General features: G+C 39.7%; 1 protein-coding gene across 4 annotated transcripts in view; it reads left to right on the top strand.

Annotated features, from left to right (window-relative positions):
- The window catches only part of GON4L (gon-4 like), a 91,247-nt gene that overhangs the window by 36,124 nt on the left and 28,717 nt on the right, over positions 1-26,406 (top strand). For all 4 annotated transcript variants that reach the window (XM_088835858.1, XM_055403096.2, XM_088835857.1 and 1 more), the window contains 7 exons: positions 672-722; positions 1,321-1,416; positions 2,453-2,572; positions 3,169-3,339; positions 8,721-8,913; positions 15,366-15,467; positions 26,121-26,161. In XM_088835858.1, the coding sequence (XP_088691984.1) occupies positions 672-722; positions 1,321-1,416; positions 2,453-2,572; positions 3,169-3,339; positions 8,721-8,913; positions 15,366-15,467; positions 26,121-26,161 (774 nt within the window). The remainder of the gene's footprint in view (positions 1-671; positions 723-1,320; positions 1,417-2,452; positions 2,573-3,168; positions 3,340-8,720; positions 8,914-15,365; positions 15,468-26,120; positions 26,162-26,406) is intronic.

Below are 26,406 nucleotides of genomic sequence, written 5' to 3'. Positions count from 1 at the left end.
TATTATTTTGAAAAGAAGTTGTGTACAAATTGATTCTTCACCCCTAAATCCTTCCCTAAGAACTTTCCATGGCTGGCTTTTTGGAGGCATACTTATGGTAGCTTTATGTAATTGATTAAGAAAAATTACAATTTATGTGATTGATTATTAATTGATACAAATGGCTGCTATTGCCTATAATATCATAGATTTGTGTACTGTGGTTGCTTACAAATAGTTTCCACGTTTATTATTCTATGTGAACCCAAGCTGTAATATAAAGTAGGCAAGACGGACACTTTGTCCATTTATGGGTAATACAGATTATTATTAGGTTTAAGGCAGAAATGCTAATGATGGGGAAAGATTTGTCTCTCCTTTTCTTCTGCCAAGCTCTGACAAATATTTGAGAGTGTAGATCAGTACCCCTACATCACTGTAGTTACATGTTAGTTCCATGGCTCCTTGGGATGGTTGCTGCTGCTGCTGCTAAGTCACTTCAGTCGTGTCCGACTCTGTGTGACCCCACAGAAGGAAGCCCACCAGGCTTCGCCTGTCCTTGGGATTCTCCAGGCAAGAACACTGGAGTGGGTTGCCATTTCCTTCTCCACCTTGGGATGGTAGAGAAGTAAAAATGAAAAATAGTCCATTTTAGTTAAGAGAACTTACCTATTTATATTCTTTGTTGGTAGGTAATTCCAACATGGAATATTTCACCAATTAAGAAGACCAATGAAATTAAGGTAAATTTGGAAGCGGTAATTCTGTTCTTCTCAAGAAAGATTTCATCAGTCTCCAAACCCTTTTATTTGTTAACTTTTTTTGGACCTATATATTGTTAAATTTCAGCTTTGGTTTTTTCCATTCTATTACTCTTAGGTTTGTCTCTCATGCTAGAGATTAAAAATTGTTTTTTAAAATTTATTTATTTATTATTTTATTTTGGGCTGTGCTGGTTCTTTGCTTTTCTCTGGTTGCGGAGAGTGAGGGCTCCTCTCCAGCTGTGGCGCACAGGCTTCTCACTGCGGTGGCTTCTCTCGTTGAGGAGCCCGGGTTCTAGAGCTCAGGCTCAGTTGTTGTGGTGCACAGGCTTCGTTGCGCTGCAGGGTGTGGGGTCTTCCTGGATCGAATCTGTGTCTCCTGCATTGGCAGGGGGATTCTTTACCCCTGAGCCACAAGGGGTAAATTTTCTTTAACTCTTGACTCTTATTGCTTGCTTTAGCTGCTTATGCTCTTAGGATTTCTTTTTACCTGCTCTGCTTTCTTCCCTTTACTTTCCAAGTACATATGATTCCTATTTTCTAATCAATTTATTTTATTTCTATAATTATACTTATGTAGCCTCCTCAGTTTGTGGATATCCATCTTGAAGATGATGATTCCTCAGATGAAGAGTACCAGCCAGATGACGAAGAAGAAGATGAGACTGCTGAAGAGGTCAGTGGTTACCTGTGTGAGTGTTAGTTGGTAATATAGAAAATTTTTGGTTCCACAAGGCAGACTGTATTTTGCTTCCTGTGTAATATCACTTGTTCTATACAGAGGATTGAAACACAGTACTTTTTTCAACTCCTTTCTTTGTATAAATCTAAGACTATGACTCCTTTTCATGTTCCCTTGATTTTTTTCATGTCTTGTATTATGAAATATAATACACATATATAATGTGTAGAACTGTGCATAGGATAAAACTATACAGCTTGAATAACTATAAAGCTAATCCTCATTAAACTTCCTTAAAGTCATTAAATGTAATGTTGCCAGACACCTCTTATCACAATCACTTCTCTTCCCCTACAGATAACCACTATCTTGACTTTTTGGTAGTTACTTCCTTGCTTGACCTGGGTTCGATCCCTGGGTTGGGAAGATCCCCTGGAGAAGGGAAAGACTACTCACTCTAGTATTCTGGGCTGGAGAATTCCATGGACTATACAGTCCATGGGGTCGCAAAGAGTCGGACACAACTGAGTGACTTTCACTTAATTTCCTTGCTTATCTTTATATCACCGAAATATACAGCTCTATACACTATGTTCAGTTTTTTATTGTTTCTGAAAGTTATGTAAATGGAACCATTAGTGTACATATTAGTGTATAGATTCTTTTGTGCGGCCTTTTTAAAATTTGGTTCACCACAAGTCATTTGAGATTTTATGTTTGCTTGTGACTGTAGTTTTTTCATTTTCATTATAGCTATGTAACAAGTCTATTTTTTAAAGTGTTCTTTGACTTGTTTGTTAAAGGATTTTAAATCAGTGCCTTACAGTTTTGCAGAGGTTATGACGCTGGTGAGTGTAGTGATCAGATCCCTGTTCCTACTTCAGAAAATTAAGCTTCTATTTAAATTTTATTCTTTTATTCTTACTAATTCAGTGATTGATATTTTATGATTCATTCTATTGAGATACTTCAGACTTAGTAAAATGAGGTAGGGGCATAAATATGAAAGTGAACCGGGTTTGTTTTGTAGAGTTTATTGGAAAGTGATGTGGAAAGCACCGCTTCATCTCCACGTGGGGCAAAGAAATCCCGATTGAGGCAGTCTTCTGAGATGACTGAAACAGATGAAGAGAGCGGCATATTATCAGAGGTAAATCCATACCATGCTAATAAGATAAATTAGAAATACTGTATAAGTAGATTATTTAACTGTATAAATAGATAGTTTATCCCTGGTGATTCTGAGCTGTCACCTTTTGCCAAACATGATTCAAGATCAGTAACCATGCCATTATCGTCCTTGTATTTGTGACTGGTTATAACTGAATTTCCAAGTCCTGTAAGTCAGTGAAGGGTCAAGAGAAAACTGGAACTCAGTGACAGGGAGAGAGATTTCTGAATTTTTGTTAAGGGTACAAATATGAGTGACTGGCAGGGTTTCTTTTCTTCTGCCCCTCTCTTTTTTGAATGTATTTTCTAATATTCTAAAGCCATTTTAATTTATTTCTCATTTTCAGTAACCTAAGTAGCATCCTGTTGGCTTCATTGGAAATAGGATGAAACCTATTAGATTAATGTACTTGACAGTGTCTTTGTTTTTTTATTTTTTTTACCTCTATCTGGCTGGGAAGAGAAAACTCGCTAGCATGTGAAAGATGTGCTTCTCTCTTCCTGCTTCTTTTTTTTCTCCCACTTTTCCTCCTCTCCCCCCTTTCATTTTTTAACATAGTTGTCTCTTTTAATTAGGCTGAGAAAGTCACCGCACCTGCCATCAGGCACATCAGTGCTGAGGTAGTGCCCATGGGGCCTCCACCCCCACCAAAGCCCAAACAGACCAGGGATAGTACTTTCATGGAGAAGTTGCACGCAGTAGATGAAGAGCTGGCTTCCAGTCCGGTCTGCATGGATTCTTTCCAGGTGAACGCAACTCTCGATTGCTGAGAAAGCAAATGTTGTTGCTCAAATTGGGAAGGGAGACGGAAGATATTATAAAGATATTATATTCTGATATAATAAGTTCATGTCATGAAATTGTAGGTCCTTGGTACTGTTCGGTTTGTACTATTTTATTGTAAGTGAGAATTAAGTGGGAATGGCATTTCCTAAGGAAGGAATAAAGGTATGTGACAGAGCATTTAAAAAAAATTATTTGTTTGCACTGTATCTTCGTTGTGGCATGTGAAATCTTTAGATGCCGCATGTGAACTCTTATTGTGGCATGTGGGATCTCGTTCCCTGACCAGGGATTGAACCTGGCATCCGGCATTGGGAGTGTGGAGTCTTAGCCACTAGACGACCAAAGAAGTCCCACAGAGAGAATTTTTAAATGTGGAACGTAGAAAAAGCCTTCAGCCAGATTCCTTAAAATTAAACTTCACCACAGTTGCTTTAGCATCTCCTCCTTCTTTCTCTTTGTACACATATTTTTTTCCTGAGTGACTTTGGAGTGTGCTGCAGTCATGATGCTCCTTTACCCCTAAATACCTTAGCGTATATTTTCTAAAAATGAGGACATTTGATTATGAAAATAAGGAGGTATAATATTATATATAAAATCTATTAAAGTCCTTATTTGGATTTTACCAACTGTCCCAATAGTCCTTTGCATAAAGCCAAAGAAGAACAATTTTTGTGTGATCCAGGATCCTTTAGGATTCCATGTTGTATTTAGTTGTCTTGTCGCTTAGACACTTTTAATTGGGAACATTTTCTCAATCTTTGTCTTTCTTAACCTTGACATTTTTGAACCTTATGAAGCAGTTATTTAACAGACTATTCCTCTATTTTGACTTTTCTGATAGTTTTTCATAATTTGATTCAGGTGATGTACTTTTGGCACAAATATCCCACAAGTAATGTGTCCTTTTCAGTGCATCGTATCAGGAGGCACGTGACTTCTGTCATGTTAAATTTGATCATATGGTTAAGGTGGTGTCTGCTTTTTTTCCCTTGCTATAAAAATGTTATTTTTCCATTTTAAAATCAATTAAAATGTATCTTTTTTTGAGGTAACACATCTTTTCACCCACTTATTTTAGCATCCATTGCTTATTCTTTTCACTCACTTATTTAAGCATCCATTGCTTATTCTTGATTGAAACAATCATTACTATGGTTATTGTCAAATGGTGACTTTCTAAATCCCATCCTTAGCTAGTTCTATTTTTTGATAAGTTTAAGCAAGAATCTTATTTATTTATAAAACTTTATTTTATATTGGAGTATAGCCAATTAACAATGTTGTGATAGCTTCAGGTGCCCTAGGTAGTTCTTTTTAATGTTTAGGTTTTCCCTAATAGTCTTGCCAGTCAATGAAAAATATGTCTGTCTTAAAATTTAAAAACAGAATATTGAATAAAACAGCTCTGAAAGGACCATTTAATTTTTAAAATTTTCATTAAAAATTAAAAAAAAATTTTTTGGCTGAGTTGAGTGGCATGAAGGATCTTAGTTCCCCAACCAGGGGTTAAATCTGTGCCCCCCAGAGTGAAAGTGCAGAGTTTTATAATCACTGGACTGCCAGGGAGGTCCCAAGGGTCACTTAATTTGATCACCCTGCTTTGGAGTGAATGAATAATAGTGTTGGGATGTAATAGTTTTTATGTAATCATTTATTCATACACATACTGAATGACTGAAGGTGGGGAATAACAGTGTACGAGACAGAAAAGGTCCTTCCTCTTGGACCTTATAGTCTGCTGGAGAGAGAGAAACCATAAATGCATAAATTATTTCAGAGATGAGTAAGGAGTGGACTAAATAAAAGCAAGGAAATAATGTAGTGCCTATTGTAGTGCTGTACATAGGATGATCAAAAAAGTCCTCCTTGAGGAGGGTATATTTGAGCTGAGATCTGAATAAGCAGGAGGTAGGCATCTAAAAGATCTGGGAACATTTGAAAAAGCTTTTTTGTGATCTTTTCTGATTTAATGTTAAAAATGTCCCTTTGGCTAAGATGTGGGAAATGAACTATAGGAGAGCAAGAGAGGAAACAGAAATCTGTTGGGATATTATTGCAGTAGTCTAGGGAGAGCTTCCTAAATTGATCTACAAATTCAGTACAACCCCTTTCCAAATGCAAGCTGCTTATTTTGCAGAAATTGACAAGCTAATCCTAAAATTCACATGGAAATGCAAGGGACCCAGAATAGCCAGAACAGTTTTGAAAAAGAAAATAGTTGGAAGTCTGTACTTAGTGATTTCAAAACTTATTACAAAGTTACTGTAATCAAGACAGTCTTGTACTGGCATAAGAATAGACATATAGACCAGTGGAACAGAATTGAGAGTATAAAAATTAACTCTTAGGACTTCCCTGGTAGTTGGTTAAGAGTGCACCTGCCATTGCAGGGAACACAGGTTCAGTTCCTGGTCTGGGAAGATTGCATACCCTGCAGGGCAGCTAAGCCTGTGTGCCATAGCCACTGAAGCCCGCATGCTCTAGAGTCTGGTTGCTGCAACTACTGAAGCCCTCATGCCTTCGAGCCTGTCCTCCACAAAAAGAGAAGCCCATGCACCACAACTGGAGAGTAGCCCCCGATTACCACAGCTAGAGAAAGCCCTTGTACAGCAGTGAAGACCCAGTGCAGACAAAAATAAAGGAAAAATTTTAAAAATTAAAAAATCCCTCTTAATTTGTGGTCAGTTAATCTTTTAGGACTTCCCTGGTGGCTCAGACAGTAAAGAGTCTGCCTGGGTAGTGCGGAAGACCTGGGTTCGATCCCTGGGTCAGGAAGATCCCCTGGAGAAGGAAATGGCAACCCAATCCAGTATTCAAGCTTGGAAAATCCATGGCCAGAGGAGCCTGGCGGGCTACAGTCCATGGGGTTGCAAAGAGGCAGATATGACTAAGGGACTTCACTTTGAACTTTTTTAATCTTTAACAAGTGGGCCAAGACCAATTAATGGGGAAAGAATAGTCTTTCAACAAATGGTGCTACAATAACTGGAAATAAGTTCATTTGCCTTTTTTTTTCCTGAGATTCCACATATGAGTAATATTATATGTTACTTGTCTTTCTCAACCTGGCTTGGTATACTTAGCATGTCCATCCATGTTGTTGCAAATGGCATTATTTCATTCTTTTTAAAAATATACTCTGAGTATCTTTTTAAAATATATATATACACATTTATTTATTTGGCTGCATCGGGTCTCAGTTGTAGGACATAGGATCTTTGTTGCATCACGCAGGATCTTTCTTTGTGGCACACGAGCTCTCTGGTTGTGGCATGTAGACTCAACAGTTGTGGGGTGTGGGCTAAGTTGCTCCACTGGGATCTTAGTTCCCAGACCAGGGATAGATCTTGATTCCCCTGCATTATAAGGCAGATTTTTAACTATTGGACTACCGAGGAAGACCCCATTACTTCATTTTTTAAAATTTTTTGGCTGCACCATGCAGCATATGGGATCTTAGTTCCCCAGCCAGGGATTGAACCTGTACACCCTGCAGTAGAAGCCTGGAGTCTTAACCACTGTACCACCAGGGAAGTCCCCATTATTTTGTTTTTTTTTTTAATGGCTGAGTAACATTCGTTTGCATATATGTACCACATCTTCTTTATCCATTCATTTGTCAGTGGACATTTAGGTTGCTTCCTTGTCTTGTTTGTTGTTAAACAATGCTGCAGTGAACATGGGGATGCATATATCCCTTTGAATTTTACTTACAAAACAGAAACAGACTCACAGTCTTAGAAACAAACTAATGGTTACCAAGGGGAAGAATAGGGGAGAGGGCTAGATTGGGAGTTTGGGATTGACATGTACAGACTGCTATATTTAAAACAGGTGACTAACAGGGAACTACTGTATAGCAGCAGGGAATTCTGCTTGGTATTCTGTAATAACCTAAATGAGAAAAGAATTTGGAAAAACAATAGAAAATAAAAGACAATTGGTGCTGCTGCTGCTGCTGCTGCTGCACTGAAAATTCATATGTGAAAGTGTGAAGTTTGATTTTACCTCACACCACACTCAAAAGTTAAAACAGATAATTCACCTAAAACGATGAAACTATTACAAGAAAACAGAGTAAATCTTTGTGACCTTTGATTAGACCCTTGATTACAATACTGTAATAGGTAATGAACTCTTACAACTCAGCAATAAAAAGACAACCCAATTAAACAATGGGGAAAAATATGAATAGACATTTCTCTATTCTTTTCTTTTTTTTAAAAAAAATTTTAATTGGAGGCTAATTACTTTACATTATTGTATTGGTTTTGCTATACATTGACATGAATCTGCCCCAGGTGTACATGTGTCCCCATCTTGAACCCCCCTCCCAACTCCCTCCCCATCCCATCCCTCTGGGTCATCCCAGTGCACCAGCCTTGAGCATCCTGTATCATGCATCGAACCTGGACTGGCGATTCATTTCACATATGATAATATACATGTTTCAATGCCAGTCTCCCAAATCATCCCACTCTCACCCTCTCCCACAGAGTCCAAAAGACTGTTCTATACATCTGTGTCTCTTTTGCTGTCTCGTATTCGGGGTTATCATTATCATCTTTCTAAATTCCATATATATGCATTAGTATACTGTATCGGTGTTCCTTTCCTTTTTTCTCAATAAAAAAGAATGAAGTACTGAGACATGCTACAGGATGGATGAACTTAGAAAACATGCTAAACGAAAGCAGCCAGAGACAAATGGCCGCATGTTGTATGATTCCTTTTATATAAAATTTCCATAAGTAAATTCATAGAATCAGAAAGATTAGTGATTATTAGAGACTGGGATCAGGGAAGAATGGGGGGCATCTGCTAGGAAAAATGGAGTTTTTTTCGGGGGTGATGCAAATGTTTTAAAATTAGATAGTGGTGGGGCTCACTCAAGTGTAAAACCTACATAATTATGCACTTTAAAAGAGTGAGTTTTATGGTATGTAAATTTTATCTTAAGGACAACATCAAGTTTTTTGTTTGTGTTTTTTGTTGGTGCTGAAATTTTGATTTTAAAATTGATGTCATTATAAGATACAAGGATATATTGTACAACATGGGGAATATAGCCAGTATTTTATATTAACTATAAATGGAATATAAACTTTAAAAAAGAGAGATTGGTAATACCACCACCAACAAAAAACAAGAAAAAATAAAAAACAGTTGATGTCATTGTCCTTAATGTTTCTCAAAGAATAATAAACCCAAATGATTTAGAGAAGAGACCTTGTGGTTTAAGCTAAGAAGAGAAGCACACAGGATATGATGAAGTTTGGAGAAACTGAAAGCATTAGGCATCCAGTGATAGATTTTTGTTTCCTTCTTCGTTGTCTAGTCCATGGATGACAGTCTCATTGCTTTCCGAACTCGCTCTAAGATGCCACTGAAAGATGTTCCCTTGGGGCAGCTAGAGGCAGAGCTCCGAGCTCCAGACATCACCCCAGACATGTATGACCCCAATACAGCAGACGATGAGGACTGGAAGATGTGGCTGGGAGGACTTATGAATGATGATGTGGGAAATGAAGGTAACTGCTTTTGTTTGCATTTACTGTCCTCTGTGTCCATGGTCTCCATGGTAAAATGTTCATTAGTTAAAATCTTAAGGAAAGGCATGTTTTCAGTTGATTTAATTTTGTATTTAACAATATACTCTAAATCAGTAGTTAAATCCCCCCTCCCTTTTTTCTGTTAAAGAGTCTTTTGGGGAATCTTTTGGTTGCTAAGATTCTGCCTCTGAAACATAAATGTACATATAATTTTATATATGGTTGCCTGAGAGCGCATTGTTTTACTCAAAGACTATCGTGTTAGTTAAAATTCTTCCTGAGGCAAATGAAAGAATCCTAACTCTCAGCTTGCTGAAGGGCAAATGAAACCAGACTTCGGAAAGGGCAGAAGGAAAGACCTGCAGTGGAGTTGAGGCGCTGTTTAGGCCTGCTTTCTCTTTCTACAGCTGTTATCTCTACTTCTTTTTGTCAGTCAACTCTATTCTTAAACCTTTTTTGTCTGTAAGGCTGGAAATATAATCATAAGCACACCATTCACTTCTTGCTTTGTTCCCACATCAGAAGAAATCTCGCCTACTGGCTCCAGTTTGAAAAATCCAGAGGAGCAACTCTGATTGGTTTGGTTTGATCACATACCCACTTTCTTGGTGTTGCATGACTTTGATAGGAAGACTGTTTAAGCATGGAGGCCTGTGATTGGCAGCACCTCATAAACAGTGTGGTTGGGATAAGCAGTTACTCAAAAGAAGTGATAGTGTTTCCAGAAATAGGGAAGGAGAATTGATCAGACACAAGCAACGTTGACTACAGTCATCCGTGGTGTAAGAACCCTTGCTGCAAGTCTTACTTGTTTTAGAATATAAGTAAAAGTTCTTTCTTTAAAACAGTGAAATAAAGATTGTTAAAATTGTTTTTGGTGATTTTTTTTTAAGTGTACTATAGTGAAAATCTGGCATCACTCATCATTTTGTGCAGTGTTTCTGTATATGTAGAGGAAATGAGAGATTGCCTTAGTTTGTAGTGATTTCCAGATGATTCCTTACCCCTTTGAGAATGTGCTGAAAGCTATGCAGCCACTCCCCAGAAAAATGTCCACATCTACATACATGAAGCTTTTTTATGTCACACTTTTTGGGGAGATTTGTACTTTTCTTGAAGTTCATTTATTGACACTTCCTTTTTCTATCAACCCATCTCAAAGTCCAAGGCTCATAAGGCTCAAAAACCTCTGCAGAAAGGAATGAACAGGGACACAGATAATTCTATCCATGTTATTAAAGTCTCAGAAATTCATTGTGTTACTTTGTGTTTCAGAATCCATGTGTTATACTGCTAGAATTAGAACTCAGTTTAGTTTTCTAGGAACATATCTCAAAGAAGTCTCAAGGGGCGTGAAAGCATTTTCTAAATTCATATGATACTTCATAAGTAAGCTCTGCATTTTATCCTTAGACCTAAGCTAAGACAAAATATTGATAGTGATTACGTCTCATGGCTTTATTAGTGGCTTTATTAGTCCAGCAGCTTTGGTGCCTTAATTGTTAACACTTTGGTTGAAAGAGCTGAGATTCTGGCTATCGAGGAGGAAAGGCCAGACTGGGTTGGCTGGGTTTTGGGAGCTTGGACAGTGTTTCTCATAGTTACTGTCTAGAATTTGAATCAGAATCAGAGTGTATAAGGATGTTTGTGTTGGATGGTGTTAAGATGTAAATTCCATTCCAGGGCCTTGCCCTGTACCTACTGAATCAGAATCTCTAATGGGTATCATCTAGGGATCTAGTTCTTGTGTATCATAAAGGTTGGAAACTACTGGCATGGGAGGAATAGGAGAGTATGATAAGAGTCAGTTGAGGAAATGGAATAATGGTTAGTGGGGAGGGTGAAAATCTTTTCTTTAAAACAGAATTGTTTTGTTTCCTTAGTAGGATCTATTTAAAAAAGAGAATATGAAGCCAGTGACTAGGGTAGATTTAGAAACCACATCTACCAGCTGAGTTTAATGAGTGCTGGTAAGTAGGAAATAATGCTGGATATAGATTATAGTACCAAACTTCAGCCATATGCTGGTTTATTTTTGTAGTATTACGTGGTTATTTTCATATGTTCCTATTTCCATCTGCTCTTCATATTATTAAGAGTGTTATTTGCAAAAAATAATTTAAGAGGTCTTCTAAAGGAGTGGGTACACCAAATTGAGATCAGCTGGGTAGATGCTGACATTCTGTATTAATATCAGTCAACAGAGGGTAGGTTCCACAATCAAGGTACTAAAAGCCAAGCAGAACTCAGAAGAAATCTTCCCAAATGATTTTTCAGCATGTTTACCAAATGAATTCTCTGAGAATATTGGCTGGCCCACTTGTATGATACAAGCGGAAGACTTCTTTGTAGATCTTGCACCTAGACAGATCGGGGTCCAAAGGTGTATACAGTATCCATTTGATATAGGCTTTCTCCAGAACTTATATTATTCAGCAACATTTGTAAAGAACCTGCTCTAAAGAAGCTTACATAGAAAATACTGTAGAGATTAGGAAGACGGGATTCCATTCCTAAGGATTTAAAACATTTTTATTGGGGAGATAACCTATAGATGGCTGAAAAAGACTTCACATTTAAATAACTATATACAAACAATGCAGATTTATATATTGTAAACAGAATAAATGTTGAGTAAAGAATATCAGGTTAGCTAACACAACATTGTAAGTTAATTATACTCCAATGAAAATTAAAAGATTATCAGGTTAGATTGGGGTTTATCAGTACAGGTTTTTCAGTGATGGTGAATCAAAGATGTGTGTATATGTTTTTATTTTTAATGAAAGATACTCATTGTTGTGAAAAATCAAAACATTATGGAAGGGCACAAAGTGAAGAGTTCCGTTCTTCAGTCTTTGTTAATTCTTTCTATTTTCTGTGTATCCAGTCAAGCACATATTTAACTTTTTTTCCATGAAAGGAATCATACTATACATGTTATCCTGCATCTGCAACTTGCTTCTTTTGCTTAATATAATTTAGAGATCTTTCTATTGTAATGTATACAGATCTCCCTTTTCTGTTTAATGGCTGTACAGTGGTAAGGTGTTTTAATTCAGTTCCTCAGTTGCGCTAGCCTCATTTCAAGTTCTCAGTTGCCTCATGTGATTGCTGTTGTACAATGCATATGTATTAGAACATTTCCAGCCTTGCAGAAAGTTCTTCTAGATGATGCTCATCTAAAGTTGTCTTGGGAAAAATTTCACCTTAATATAACAATTCTGTGTTTTATTGACTCCTTCACAGTTTTTATTTAGCAGTCTGTAGGGAAAGAGCAAATTAGCCAAGATAGTGGTGGTCAGGCTCTTGCCCCACAGCCTCTTGCTCTCGCCTCACGTTTTGTAAATATATGGTTATGTAACAGCTGAGATCACTTAAAACTCTGCACGTCACGATGTACCTTCTTGGTCACGGGCCACTTTTGTTCTGTAAACACTTAAGCTGCCCCTAAAAAGCCCTTGAGGCTACATTATGGCTGTGTGTCAGCTGTGTCAACCACGAGAGAATACACTGTGTCTGCTGCTTCGGCTGCTGTGCCAGCCTGGAGGGAATAAACAGTCTGCAGTTCCTATGACTCCTTGAGTTTTCTTCCAGCTTCCCTGCTTGCGCCTTGCCTACCCTGGGTTCAGAGAACAGTGTGCACAGTGAGGACAGCAAGACAATTGGCATAGCTGACAGGATACTCAGGAGGTAGAGGAGCCTGAGGCTCCAACACATAGCATGTATTTGGCTGCAGTTTTCTCGGGGTGGACCCTGATGGAAAACTGGGAAGTTGTGGGTAGTTCACCAGATCGCATTGAAAAGGCATTACAGCTGGTGAGTCCCCGTTTGCCTGACAAGGTGGCGTGGACTGCCACTGGCACCGTGGGGTGTGTTTTCCTAACTGCCCTGAAGGTGAATATGGATAGTGCCCTCTGTGATGCCACGCTAGTGTGCCAGTTGCAGAGATAAGGAGAGTTGGAACCTTGCATATATATGTACTCTGAAACAAGAGATACATGGCCTTGAGGAGGAACCCAGTGCCTCAGATTATGAGGTAGTGAGGGACGATGATGAACATTGTGAGACCTTTGGTCCCCACTTGGCAGCAAGGCCCTATTTACAGCAGAAAGTGAAACATGAGCAGTCTGTGGCACAGGGGGAGCATCCTCAAAGGGCCCCCAGTGTGACTGAGTTCACAGCGTATTGCCCATATACTCAGGTGGAGTTGGTCGACTTGAGTAAGCAATTTCAGCAAAAGCAAGGAGAACCGTTGGCAGCATAGCTTTTATGACTCTGGGACACAGGAGTGTTTGGCATCCTTTGTTCTGGGGACAAATAGAATAGTTGTCATGTATAACTACTCACCCCTCATTGAGACAAAGGTTGCAGAATGCTAGGCGACTCATGCAGGGCGTGCCTAACCAAACACATACGCTGATGGACTGGATTAATGCTGCCATCCACACCATGTGGATGAATGCAGGAGAACTCCTAGACACTAGCTAGGGAGGCAACTGCAACTGGAGTAGCAGTTTACCAGGTGTGAGAAGCACCCAGAGCAAGAGATACAAGCAGTTTCGTGAACTCGTGATGTGAGCTGTGATCCTGAAGACACAGATTCATGATTGAGCTGTGAGCGCCACAAAACTCCTCTCTTTGAAGGGGTGGACCTGCCTCCTGTGGGAGGATTTTGTGAGTCCCTACTGAGAGAAGTAGAGGGAGAGCGTGCGAGACACCATTTTGAAAGTGTGAAGAGCCTGAAGGGGGCCCTAGCTGGCAGGGGTCACTTTTGGGTTACACAGATGCAAATCTGGGCTGATTTGTGTGAAGGTTTATTATAATGGCTGTGCCCTGTCTTCAGATCTAGCTGTGTCCTCTCTCACAGATTTAGAACAGTGTACTGTGAAGGCTGTGTCCTAGATTTAGAACAGAGTACTGTGAAGGATGTGTGCTAAGATGTGTTACTAACTTCTGACTTGCAGATTTAGAAGTGTAAAAGCACTTGGAAGGAATCATGTGGGTGGGCTGTGAATGCTGCAGAAATCCCTCTTTGAATGGGTGGCCCTGGTGCCTGTGGGTGGTTTTGTGGGTCCTTAGTAAAACGCCCTGCAGGGGTGGAGTTGCCCCTCTCAAGGCTTTCCTGCAGTCTCACAAGGGCAGACTGTGGGCTGGCCATGGAAGATAAAGGCACTGCACACGTGGTGGGTGGCTCTTCTAGCCCCATGAGGGCAAGGACTACAACATGAGTTCCAGGTGATACCGGGCGTTGGGTTTTGCTCTGCACTGGGGATATAACTGTCTGTTGTAGCATCTACTGCTGTTGTAGAATGTGGGTTCAAGGGTCCGTGTTAACTCACCAAGGGAGTATCGTGGAAGATGGCCTGCACATGGATTATGAGGCGAGAGACCCTGAAGGGGTGGAATGTAAGGAAAGCAGATTAGCCAAGATGCTGATGGTCAGGCTTTCTTGCCCCACGGCCTCTCTCACTCGCCTCACGTTTTGTAAACACACGATTAGGTAGCAGCTGAGATCATTTATAGCACTGCACATGTATGTCAGATGTACCCACTTGGCCATGGGCCACTTTTGTTCTGTAAACATGTGAAAGCTCCACCTGGAAAGCCCTTGAGGCTGCGTTATGCCTGTGTGTTGACTGGGTCAACCACGAGAGAATATAGCGTGTCTGTTGCTATGGCCGCTGTGCCAGCCTGGAGAGAAGACACATGTCTGCAGTTCTTATGACTCCTTGAGTTTTCTTCCAGCTTCCCCGCTTGTGCCTTGCCAGCAATGTGTGAACAGTGAGACAATCTAAAAGACGTGATAGCATCAACATTAGAGAAAATTATGAGGGAGAGAAATATCCATGTTTCTGTATTCTTATATAACAAATGTTTAGTGTTTTTTGTGTATTTTTAGTTATTTCTGAGTCTTATTGTAGGGATGTTATTTCTTCATGCTTGTGAGTGTTATATGAGTATTGTTATTTTAATGGGATGCACTACTCTAAATGGGTTTACTGAGATAAATTATATGTTCACTTTTTTGACTTTGGCTGCATTTTGAGAAATTTAAGTCTTGTTTGGAGGAAGGAAGGAACTTAGCTTAGTGGGGAGAACAGGTGAGATGAGTCAGCTGTGGGAAATGATCTATACACAGGCACTGAGGAAAAAAAGAATAAATAGTTTAAAAACTTCGGAATAAGGAGTTCCCTGGCGGTCCACTGTTAGGACTCTGATTTCACTGCCAAGGGCCTGGGTTCAATTTCTGGTTAGGGAACTAAGATCCTGCAAGCCACATGGTGTGGCCAAAAAATAAATTAAAAAATTAAAAACTTCAGAATAAATGTGCTGTATTGGAATAGATTTCCTGTGGTGCTGAACATCTTAAATATTCTTTAGAGATATGAGTTTACAGTTGAATAAGTATCTGAAACTTTTTTTCCTAGATGAAGCAGATGATGATGATGATCCAGAATATAATTTCCTGGAAGACCTCGATGAACCAGACACAGAGGATTTCCGCACTGACCGGGCAGTAAGAATCACCAGTGAGTCTGTGTGTGTTATGAGTCCTGCTCTTGGCTTCTCCACATCTAGTTTTGTTTACTTTGCAGAGTTTTGTGGGTGAAGCAGCCCACTCAAGGCATTTAATAAGCTTCCTCTGCCTATTTATTTCTGTAATTCTTTACATTTACATCTATATTCAGGAATGCTATCAACATCCCACAGTCATGTATTGAGTCCAGTATTTGGCAGCGATTGTACCAAAATGAAATAAGATGTGGCCTCTGCCTGTAGGATGTCAGCTTAGTAGGGGGATACAGACAGGAACAGCTACAGTGCAACCTGATAGGTGCTATAATAATAGCTTATATACTGGTGGCCTATATACATGGTCCTATGTATACCATGGCTTAGGAAATGACTCACAAAATGATTGACCTTAGTTTAGAAGGAGCAATAACAAGGTTTTGGTGAATGGGGCAGAGAGGGATTTTGTAAATAGAAGAATGTTTGTAGACCATGAATTTATGAAACAGCAATACGTGTGTTTTGAAAATAGTAAGTAGTTTGATTTAGTTATCTGAGTTGTGGTAGAAAGTTAAGCAATGTTGAGTTCATGGAGAACCTTACATTTGATTTTTAATCTGTCAAAAAAAAAAAAGGTCAAAAAGTTTTAAGCAGGAAATCAATAGGAACTGATTTGGATTTTAGAAATTTTTTTTTGATTCAATGCCAGTTGAATGTATTGATTTTGGTGGGTTACGAGAGCAAGATTGGAGGCATGGGAAACAATAACTTGGCTTGAGTCATTTTTTAAACAAAATTATTCCATTGCTAGTTTGCCAATAATGGATTACATGTTTCAGGAACTGTTGATTTGTATTGAGTGTGTCCAAGTCCCTGTAATTGGATAATATACACCATATGGTGAAGGTAAAATGTTGTTGGCTCTTGACAAGGTTATGAAGAAAGATTTATCAGTATCCAAAAGTGTTTATTATGTACCTAAATAATGTAGGTCTTTGTGCAGAGAGAATTATGTAAGCACAGTCCTTTAGATGTTCTGTTTGTTGCTTTAGTTCATCTTTCATATTGTTTTTGAGATTACAGTGCCATTTTCTTTATGGAGGTCTTCCATTTATTTTGGTATCTTATAATAGTTAACGTTAGAAGAAGCATTGAAAGGAAAGCACCAAGAATCAAAGAGAAAGTGTAGAAAAAAAAGGCTTGAGGATTTAGAGTTTGAGAAAACTGTGAAGGATTGTCTAGGAAAGTACGAGAAAAACCAAGGAAGTCTTGTGTTTCAGAAACCAAGGGAAGAATCAAGAAGGAGTGACTAGTCCACAGTGTCATGTGCTGGTGGTTATGAAACATTATTTGCTTGAAGCAGAAAAGTAGGAGATTGCATTTCAGTTTAGTTCTCATCCTGGAATACATTTGCCTTCCCCTTTTGTTTGTCTGTTACTTTCTTCAATTGACCTTGAAGAACTTGGGGGCTAGGGGTGCTAAACCCACGTGCAGTAAAAAATCTGACTGGAAGTTTTGACTGTCCCTAATCATAACTACTAGTAGCCTACTGTTGAAGGCTTAGCAATAAAGTAAATAGTTGAATATCAATAACCTCAGATATGCAGATGACACCACCCTTATGGCAGAAAGTGAAGAGGAACTCAAAAGCCTCTTGAGGAAAGTCAAAGAGGAGAGTGAAAAGGTTGGCTTGAAGCTCAACATTCAGAAAACAAAGATCATGGCATCTGGTCCCATCACTTCATGGGAAATAGATGGAAAAACAGTGGAAACAGTGTCAGACTTTATTTTTTTGGGCTGCAAAATCACTGCGGATGCTGACTGCAGCCCTGAAATTAAAAGATGCTTACTCCCTGGAAGGAAAGTTATGACCAACCTAGACAGCATATTAAAAAGCAGAGACATTACTTTGCCAACAAAGGCCCGTCTAGTCAAGGCTATGGTTTTTCCCGTGGTCATGTATGGATGTGAGAGTTGGACTATGAAGAAAGCAGATTTCTGAAGAATTGATTCTTTTGAACTGTGGTGCTGGAGAAGACTCTTGAGAGTCCCTTGTACTGCAAGGAGATCCAACCAGTCCATTCTGGAGGAGATCAATCCTGGGTGTTCATTGGAAGGACTGATGCTAAAGCTGAAACTCCAATACTTTGGCCACCTGATGTGACGAGTTGACTCACTGGAAAAGACTCTGATGCTGGGGGGGATTGGGGGCGGGAGGAGAAGGGGACGACAGAGGATGAGATGGCTGGATGGCATCACTGACTCGATGGACATGAGTTTGAGTGAACTCCGGGAGTTGGTGATGGACAGGGAGGCCTGGCGTGCTGTGATTCATGGGGTCCCAAAGAGTCGGACATGACTGAGCGACTGAACTGAACTGAACATGTATTTTGTATGTAACATGTTTTATGTACTATATTCTTACAATAAAGTAAGCTATAGAAAAGAAAATATTATTAAGAAAATCAGAAGGAAGACAAAATACATGTTTATACTCCTGTTTCATCCATACTTCCAAATGTAAGTTTGTGTTAATCTGTTTACAAGATGAATCATCTGTCAGTATCTACGTTAATATTACCTCATATGGCACAGAATGCTGTAGACATACATGTCACAAGCACTGGATATGAAAAATGAGAAGATAATGTGAAAAAGAAATTCATGTTTATTTACTGGTATAAGGATTCATGTATTGATAATGAAGAAGCAACACTATGACGGCTTGATGATAGCCTAGTGTAACAGATAGAATTGCTTCACAGTACTCTTGCCTATAGATAAATGAATTGTTACAGAAATTTTATGGCATACGGTATTACAGTCATTAAAAAAAAGCTTAAGATCCTGCCATCCACTCCCATCATTTCATGGCAAATAGAAGGGGGAAAAGTGGAAGCAGTAACGTTTATTTTTGGGGGCTTCAAAATCACTGCAGATGGTGATTGCAGCCATGAAGTTAAAAGACATTTGCCCCTTGGAAGACAAAATATTAAAAAGCAGAGACATCACTTTGCCAACAAAGGTCCGTATAGTCAAAACTCTGGTATTTCCAGTATTCATGTGTAGATGTCAGAGTTGGACCATAAAGAAGGCCAAGCGCCGAAGAATTGATGATTTTGAACTGTTATGACTGAATGGAGATGAAACCAGTCAATTCTAAAGGAAATCAACTAAATATTCATTGGAAGGACTGATGCTGAAACTGCAGCTCCAGTACTTTGGCCACCTGCTGTGAAGAGCTGACTCATTGGAAAAGACCCTGACACTGGGAAAGATTGAGGGCAGAAGGAGAAAGGAGCAGCAGAGAATGAGATGGTTAGATAGCATACTGACTTAGTGGACAGGAATTTGAGCAATCTCTTGGAGATAGTGAAGGACAGTGGAGCCCGAGGTGGTGCAGTCCTTGGGTTCTCAGAGTTCAATATGACTTAGCACCTGAACAACAACATTACAGTCATATTCATGAACAGGATTGGAAACACTGTTAAATTTTTTATAATTGTGGTATATTGATACAGGGTTTCTCTAATTACAAGAGAGAGGCATACTGTAAGATAATGTAATTCTTGGAAAGCATAATTATAAATCGGTAATAAAGCTAACACATGGTTGAAAGGGAAAGTGTTAGTTGCTCAGTCGTGTCCGACTCTTTGCAAGTCCATGGACTGTAGCCCGCCAGGCTCCTCTGTCCATGGAATTCTCCAGGCAAGAAAATACTGGAGTGGGTTGCCATTTCCTCCTCCAGGGGATCTTCCCAACTCAGGGATCGAACCTGGGTCTCCTGCACTGCAGGCAGATTCTTTACTGTCTGAACAACCAGGGAAGCCCTAACGCATATTTAATTTTATGTTATATCACTCACTTTATGCCTATGTAAGCATAGGTTATCCATTTCAATACAAGTCTTGCACAAGATTTTCTAATACTTGGGCAATGATAATGATGACGCAAAAACATCTCATACAGTTCTTGCCATACAGTACTAAATTTTCACACAAAGGCAAACACATTCACCAGAGATAAGTTTGTTAACTGTAGGCATGATGACTGTTTACTATTCATTAAGTCATAGTGGATCATCATAAAGGTCTTTATCCTCTTTGTCTTCACGTTGAATCAGCTGAGGAGGAAGAGGAGAAAAAAGGGGGTTGGTCTTGCTCTCCTAGGGGTGGCAGAAGCAGAAGAGGTGGTGGAGGAGGAAGGGGTGGCTGAGAGTGTAACTTTATGGAAATACATTATAATTTCTGTCTGACTTTTTGCTTTTTCATTTCTCTAAATATGTTTTTGTATGGTCCAATCCCTCTCCCCACCATATGCTTTGGTTTCAGAGTCTGCATATCATGAAGGATTCATGTAAGAGAAATCAAAAGCAGTCTTGAATAATCAGAACTCTTCTGCCAGATTGTCTAATGTCAGTTTGATTTCTGACACAGCTTCTCCTATGTCTTCTTGCGCATGGTCTGGTCTGGAAGCAGTCCTCTCCATCAAGTCATCTTCTGTTAATTCCTCTGGGGTGGGGTCTGTTAGCTCTTGAATTTCTCTAAGATTCAAAATTTGAATCTTTACCCTTGTGTTTTTTTGGGCTATATTCACAGTCTCTTTGATGATTTCCTTGACTGGCTCTGTTGTAAATCCTGTGAATTCATGCATAACATCTGAACACGGTTTTCTCCAGTGGGGATGTATTGTTTCAGGTTTGATGGCTTTCTTGGGTTTTTCTGTAACAGTGATGGCATTTTCAGTAGTGTAATCCTTCCTCCAGACTTATATTCTCTTCTTCGAGGACTCGTCTGTAGCATTGACAGTCCTTTCCATAAAGTATCGTGTATCAGTTCAGTTCAGTCGCTCAGTCGTGTCCGACTATCCGCGACCCCATGAATCACAGCACGCCAGGCCTCCCTGTCCATCACCAACTCCCAGAGTTCACTCAAACTCATGTCCACAGAGTCGGTGATGCCATCCAGCCATCTCATTCTCTGTCGTCCCCTTCTCCTCCCGCCCCCAACCCTTCCCAGCATCAGAGTCTTTTCCAGTGAGTCAACTCGTCGCATGAGGTGGCCAAAGTATTGCAGTTTCAGCTTTAGCATCAGTCCTTCCAATGAACACCCAGGATTGATCTCCTTGCAGTACAAGGGACTCTCAAGAGTCTTCTCCAACACCACAGTTCAAAAGCATCAATTCTTCGGCGATCAGCTTTCTTCACAGTCCAACTCTCACATCCATACATGACCATGGGAAAAACCATAGCCTTGACTAGACGGACCTTGGTTGGCAAAGTAATGTCTCTGCTTTTCAATATACTATCAAGGTTGGTCATAACTTTCCTTCCAAGGAGTAAGCGTCTTTTAATTTCATGGCTGCAATCAGCATCTGCAGTGATTTTGGAGCCCAAAAAAATAAAAGTCTGACACTGTTTCCACTGTTTTTCCATCTATTTCCCATGAAGTGATGGGACCAGATGCCATGATCTTTGTTTTCTGAATGTTGAGCTTCAAGCCAACCTTTTCACTCTCCTCTTTGACTTTCCTCAAGAGGCTTTTGAGTTCCTCTTCACTTTCTGCCATAAGGGTGGTGTCATCTGCATATCTGAGGTTATTGATATTTCTCCCAGCAATCTTGATTCCAGCCTGTGCTTCTTCCAGCCCAGCATTCCTCATGATGTACTCTACATATAAGTTAAATAAGCAAGGTGACAATATACAGCCTTGACGTACTCCTTTTCCTATTTGGAACCAGTCTGTTGTTCCATGTACAGTTCTGACTGTTGCTTTCTGACCTGCATACAGGTTTCTCAAGAGGCAGGTCAGGTGGTCTGGTATTCCCATCTCTTTCAGAATTTTCCACAGTTTATTGTGATCCACACCGTCAAAGGCTTTGGCATAGTCAATGAAGCAGAAATAGATATTTTTCTGGAACTCTCTTGCTTTCTCCATGATCCAGCAGATGTTGGCAATTTGATATCGTGTATGCTGCTGCTGCTAAGTCACTTCAGTCGTGTCCGACTCTGTGCGACCCCATAGACGGAAGCTCACCAGGCTCCCCCGTCCCTGGGATTCTCCAGGCAAGAACACTGGAGTGGGTTGCCATTCCCTTCTCCAATGTGTGAAAGTGAAAAGTGAAAGTGAAGTCGCTCAGTCGTGTCTGACCCTTAGCAACCCCATGGACCACAGCCAACCAGGCTCCTCCATCCATGGGATTTTCCAGGCAATAGTACTGGAGTGGCTTGCCATTGCCTTCTCCGTGATATCGTGTATAATGAGGCTTAAAGACTGCTGATCTGAAGGCTGAATTAGAGATGTGTTCGGAGGCGAGCTGACCAATTAAGACACCGTCAGTGTTGAATTCATTGGCTTCTGGGTGGCCGGGGGCATTGTCTAATATCAAAAGAATGTTAAAAAACAAGGTATTTCCTGACCTCAGGGACAAAGCATTGATGAAACCAATCCAGAGAAAGGGCCTTCATTCTTTGTATCCAAAGACTGGTAACTCCTGTTTATCTTTTTCTTTCAAGGCTCTGGGGGTGAGCAGCTTTATAGAGAAGCATAGTCCTGGTCATAAACTAGACCACACTCTCTGGTACATATCAGGCAATTTAGTGTTTTCTTGTAATGTCATAACTCTGCTTCTGCACTTCAGCTAGCAACAGGAGTAACTATGAAATTATTGCAGAAGTACAGTATATGCCACAGTTAATTTTATGCAGTTATGATTTCATACTGAATCTTTGTATTTCTCTGAGAGGTACTTTGTGTGGTCTGCGTTTGCATAAATTTTGATGAATATTCACTTTTAGAGTAGATTTGTGTATATTTTAGTGATAGCCAGTGACAAAGTAGACTAGTATCTACATACTGTTTATGTGTTCATGACATACCTAACTTTCTATTACGTGTTTTGTATTCTAGACTGCGGTTTGTCTGAGTTTTTTCAAATTGTTGCATACCCCCTTCCATTTTTCCAATGAATGTATTGAAAACACTCTGCATATAAGTGGAGCCATGTAGTTCAGTTCTGTGTTGTTTAAGAGTCAACTGGAATTTCTCAGTGAGCTCCTCCTCGTTGAGGATTGACTTTCTTGCTTTGTATTCCATATGATTTTATACGTCCTTTTTAACGCTCATCTCTCTCATAATTGCTTATATATATCTTGTCTCCTCCGCTAGACTGTGAGTTTCTCATGATTTTTGTATTATTTATTGCCTTTGAGCAAGTGCTTTTACAGTGCTGACATTATTTGCCAAAGAGTAGACTTTTCTGGGATGCCTGAATGGAGGGTCTTCCTTTCTAGTCATAGCGTTCTGTGATCGTGAGTAAAACCTGGGATAGAATTTTAGTTTTGTTTCTACCCTTTGTCGTCTTCCGTTATCGTGTTTCATTATAGTCCTTTTAAGAGGACTTGTGTGGATGATAAAAATTTAAAAATAAGGAAGCTTAGAATCACAGAGTCTGGAATGCTTCTGTGATTATGTATATTTTCCTCCCACTTAAGCATTTGTTCATAGCTTCTCTGATGTGACCTTTCAATCTGTTTGGGAACCTCTGGTGACAGGGAGTTCATCAATTCTGCATATGCTGTGTCCTGCTCTTGAACACCTCCTCAATTAACATTTCCTTACTAAACCTGAATCTTTTATATTTCTCTGTTTTTCCTTTGTTCCTAAAAAATGTAACTTACTACCAAGTGTACATAGGATAGTATGTTTCTTTTCCTACATTTTTTATTTACTATGCTAAAGGTTCCAAGTTTCTTCAGTTCTCTAAATGTTAGACTTTCCATACTTCAGCACCCAAGTTACCTTCCTCTGTATATTAGCCTTTATTTTTAAGAAAATTTCTCTCACATTACATGTTTTTTTTGAAACTTTTCAAACATGTGGACACCCATATACCTGGACTTCCCCAGTGGCTCAGTGGTAAAGAATCTGTCTGCAGTACAGGAGTTGCAGGAGATGGGGTTCAGTTCCTGGGTTGGGAAGATCCCCTGGAAGAGGGCATGGCAACCCGCTGTAGTATTCTTGCCTGGAGAATCCAATGGACGGAGGAGCCCGATGGGCTACAGTCCATAGGATCCAAAGAGTTGGACACAACTGAAACGACTTAGCACATACACACGCACCCATATACCCACCACCTAGCTTTTGCAGTTAAGTTTTCATATGTTAATTATGCTGCTCTTCATCTATTTCTCTATCCATCTGTTAATCTTTATTTTTTTTAAGCATTTTATAGTGAGTTGTGGATATCTAAACATTTCAGAATGCATATCATTAATTAGAACTCAGTACTATTTACAGGTTTTCTTTTTAGGTAAATGTATACACACTGTGGGCTTCCCTGGTAGCTCAGAGGTTAAAGCGTCTGCCTCCAATGCGGGAGACCCGGGTTCAATCCCTGGGTCGGGAAGATCCCCTGGAGAAGGAAACGGTAACCCACTCCAGTATTCTTGCCTGGAGAATCTCATGGACGGAGAAGCCTGGTAGGCTACAGTCCATGGGGTCGCATAGAGTCGGACACGACTGAGCGACAGAACGGAACGGATACACACTGTGGTATAGAAAACTTCCGTGCACCATTCAGTGAGGTTTGTCGTGCCTCTTTGTTAGGGGGGTGTACTCAGTCCCTAAGAAGATCGAGATTCATTACCCCAAAAAGCACCTACATGTCCCTCCAGATCAGTCCCCACCTCATCCTCCTTGGTGAAACCACTGTTCTGTTTTCTTGTATCATAGATTAGATTTGCCTCTGTTAAAACTTCATGTAAATGGAATCATAATATGTGTTCTGTTTCGTAAAGAGTCTTTCACTTAGCATGATGTTTCTGAGATTCATGAATATTACTGGTATTACTTAATTTCCTTCCTTTTTATTGCTGAGTAGGATTCCAGTGTATAAATATGCCAATTTGTTTATTTGTCATCAATCCCCAGGTGTTGATGGACACCTGGGTTCTTTCTAATTTCAAGCTATCTTGAATAAAGATAGCTTTATGGGCAGAAAGTGAAGAGGAACTCAAAAGCCTCTTGATAAAAGTGAAAGAGGAGAGTGAAAAGGTTGGCTTGAAGCTCAGCATTCAGAAAACAAAGATCATGGCATCTGGTCCCATCACTTCATGGGAAATAGATGGGGTAACAGTGGAAACAGTGTCAGACTTTATTTTTTTGGGCTCCAAAATCACTGCGGATGCTGGTTGCAGCCATGAAATTAAAAGACGCTTACTCCTTGGAAGGAAAGTTATGACCACCAACCTAGATAGTATATTAAAAAGCAGAGACATTACTTTGCCAACCAAGATCCGTCTAGTCAGGGCTATGGTTTTTCCAGTGGTCATGTATGGATGTGAGAGTTGGACTGTGTAGAAAGCTGATTTCTGAAGAATTGATGCTTTTGAACTGTGGTGCTGGAGAAGACTCTTGAGAGTCCCTTGGACTGCAAGGAAATCCAACCAGTCCATTTAAAGGAGATCAATCCTGGGTGTTCATTGGAAGGACTGATGCTAAAGCTGAAACTCCAGTACTTTGGCCACCTCTCGCGATGAGCTCACTCACTGGAAAAGACTCTGATGCTGGGAAGGATTGGGGGCGGGAGGAGAAGGGGATGACAGAGAATGAGATGGCTGGATGGCATCACCGACTCGATGGACATGAGTTTGAGTGAACTCCGGGAGTTGATGATGGACAGGGAGGCCTGGTGTGCTGTGATTCATGGTGTCGCAAAGAGTCAGACACGACTGAGCGACTGAACTGAATTGAACTGAACTGACCTTTCTTTAAAAGTTTTGTGGACAAATGTTTCGTATCTATTGGGTCTGCTTTCTAGGGAAGGAATCATTGGTCACAAAGTATAGATGTATACTTAGTTTTCTGTGAAATTTCCAGACCTTTTTTCAAAATGTCTTTCCTTCTACATTGTTTTTAGAGTTCCAGTTGCTGCACATCCTCACCAACATTTGGATTTTATTTTTTTAATGCCCTCTTGAGAAGGGCTTTTATAGTGATGATCGCACTCTGCTGCGATTCAGTGATATGCTTGCCTTCTTGGTCACAAGCACTGTTTTGGAGCCATTGTGTCATATTGATCTTTTTGTACACTTAAGAAACTGATTTTTCAAAATCCTAAATGTACAACTTTAAATTTATACCCATTATATTTCATCCAATTAATTTGAGAAAATTAGAACTCTGAATCTGTCATCTGTTGGTCTGGTGATCCCTTTTAGCTTTATATTATTTGCAGATTTGATAAGTGTGTGTGCTGGGTGTTTTAGGTTGTGGATGGGATTGCTGAATAGTTCAGGCCCAAAGATAGAGTCCTTTGACACACTACTGGAGACTTCTCTCTTGATTCCATTCAGTAGGATAGGCCAACAAGACTATGAATTTATCTCATTATAAAATCATCCAGCTTATGTTTTTGTTTGTTTTCTCACTAGAATTTGAACTTCATGAGAGTAAGTTTTTGTAATGTATCTGAGCATCTAGAACAGAGATTAAGGCATATAGTTGTTCAATTGATGTTTTTAAATGAACGAGTGGCTGATGGATATTAATACATATGAAGATTTTGTCAAAAGCCTTGCTGAAAAAAACTTTCTTTGTTTTCTTGGAATTCCCTGTATTGCAAAATGAAATAATCATGTGGCAACAACATACTGTTTGGCTTTTTTGCAGAAAAAGAAGTGAATGAACTGATGGAAGAGCTGTTTGAAACTGTGAGTAATGATCTTTGAATGAGAACTCTGGATACTAAAGCTCTGGATTCTATACTAAAGAACTTTGGATTCTTCAGCAAGCTCTGTCCTTTGGTCTCAGGGCTCCTCTCTCCAGAACGGTGGTCTGACCAACCCACTCCCCTTTTAGTCCACCCAAGAGAGAATATAATGACAGGAGAATTTGGTAACTAATAAACTTTGATTATCCATATTTTAGTAGAGTTTTCCTTAAGCTTTTAGATAGC

The sequence above is a fragment of the Moschus berezovskii genome, chromosome 4, assembly GCF_049115385.1.
Source record: "Moschus berezovskii isolate FMDL1 chromosome 4, NW_MosBer_1.0, whole genome shotgun sequence".
NCBI lineage: Eukaryota > Metazoa > Chordata > Mammalia > Artiodactyla > Moschidae > Moschus > Moschus berezovskii.
Note: the sequence above shows the minus strand (reverse complement) of the source record. Positions and strands in the feature narration are given on the sequence as shown.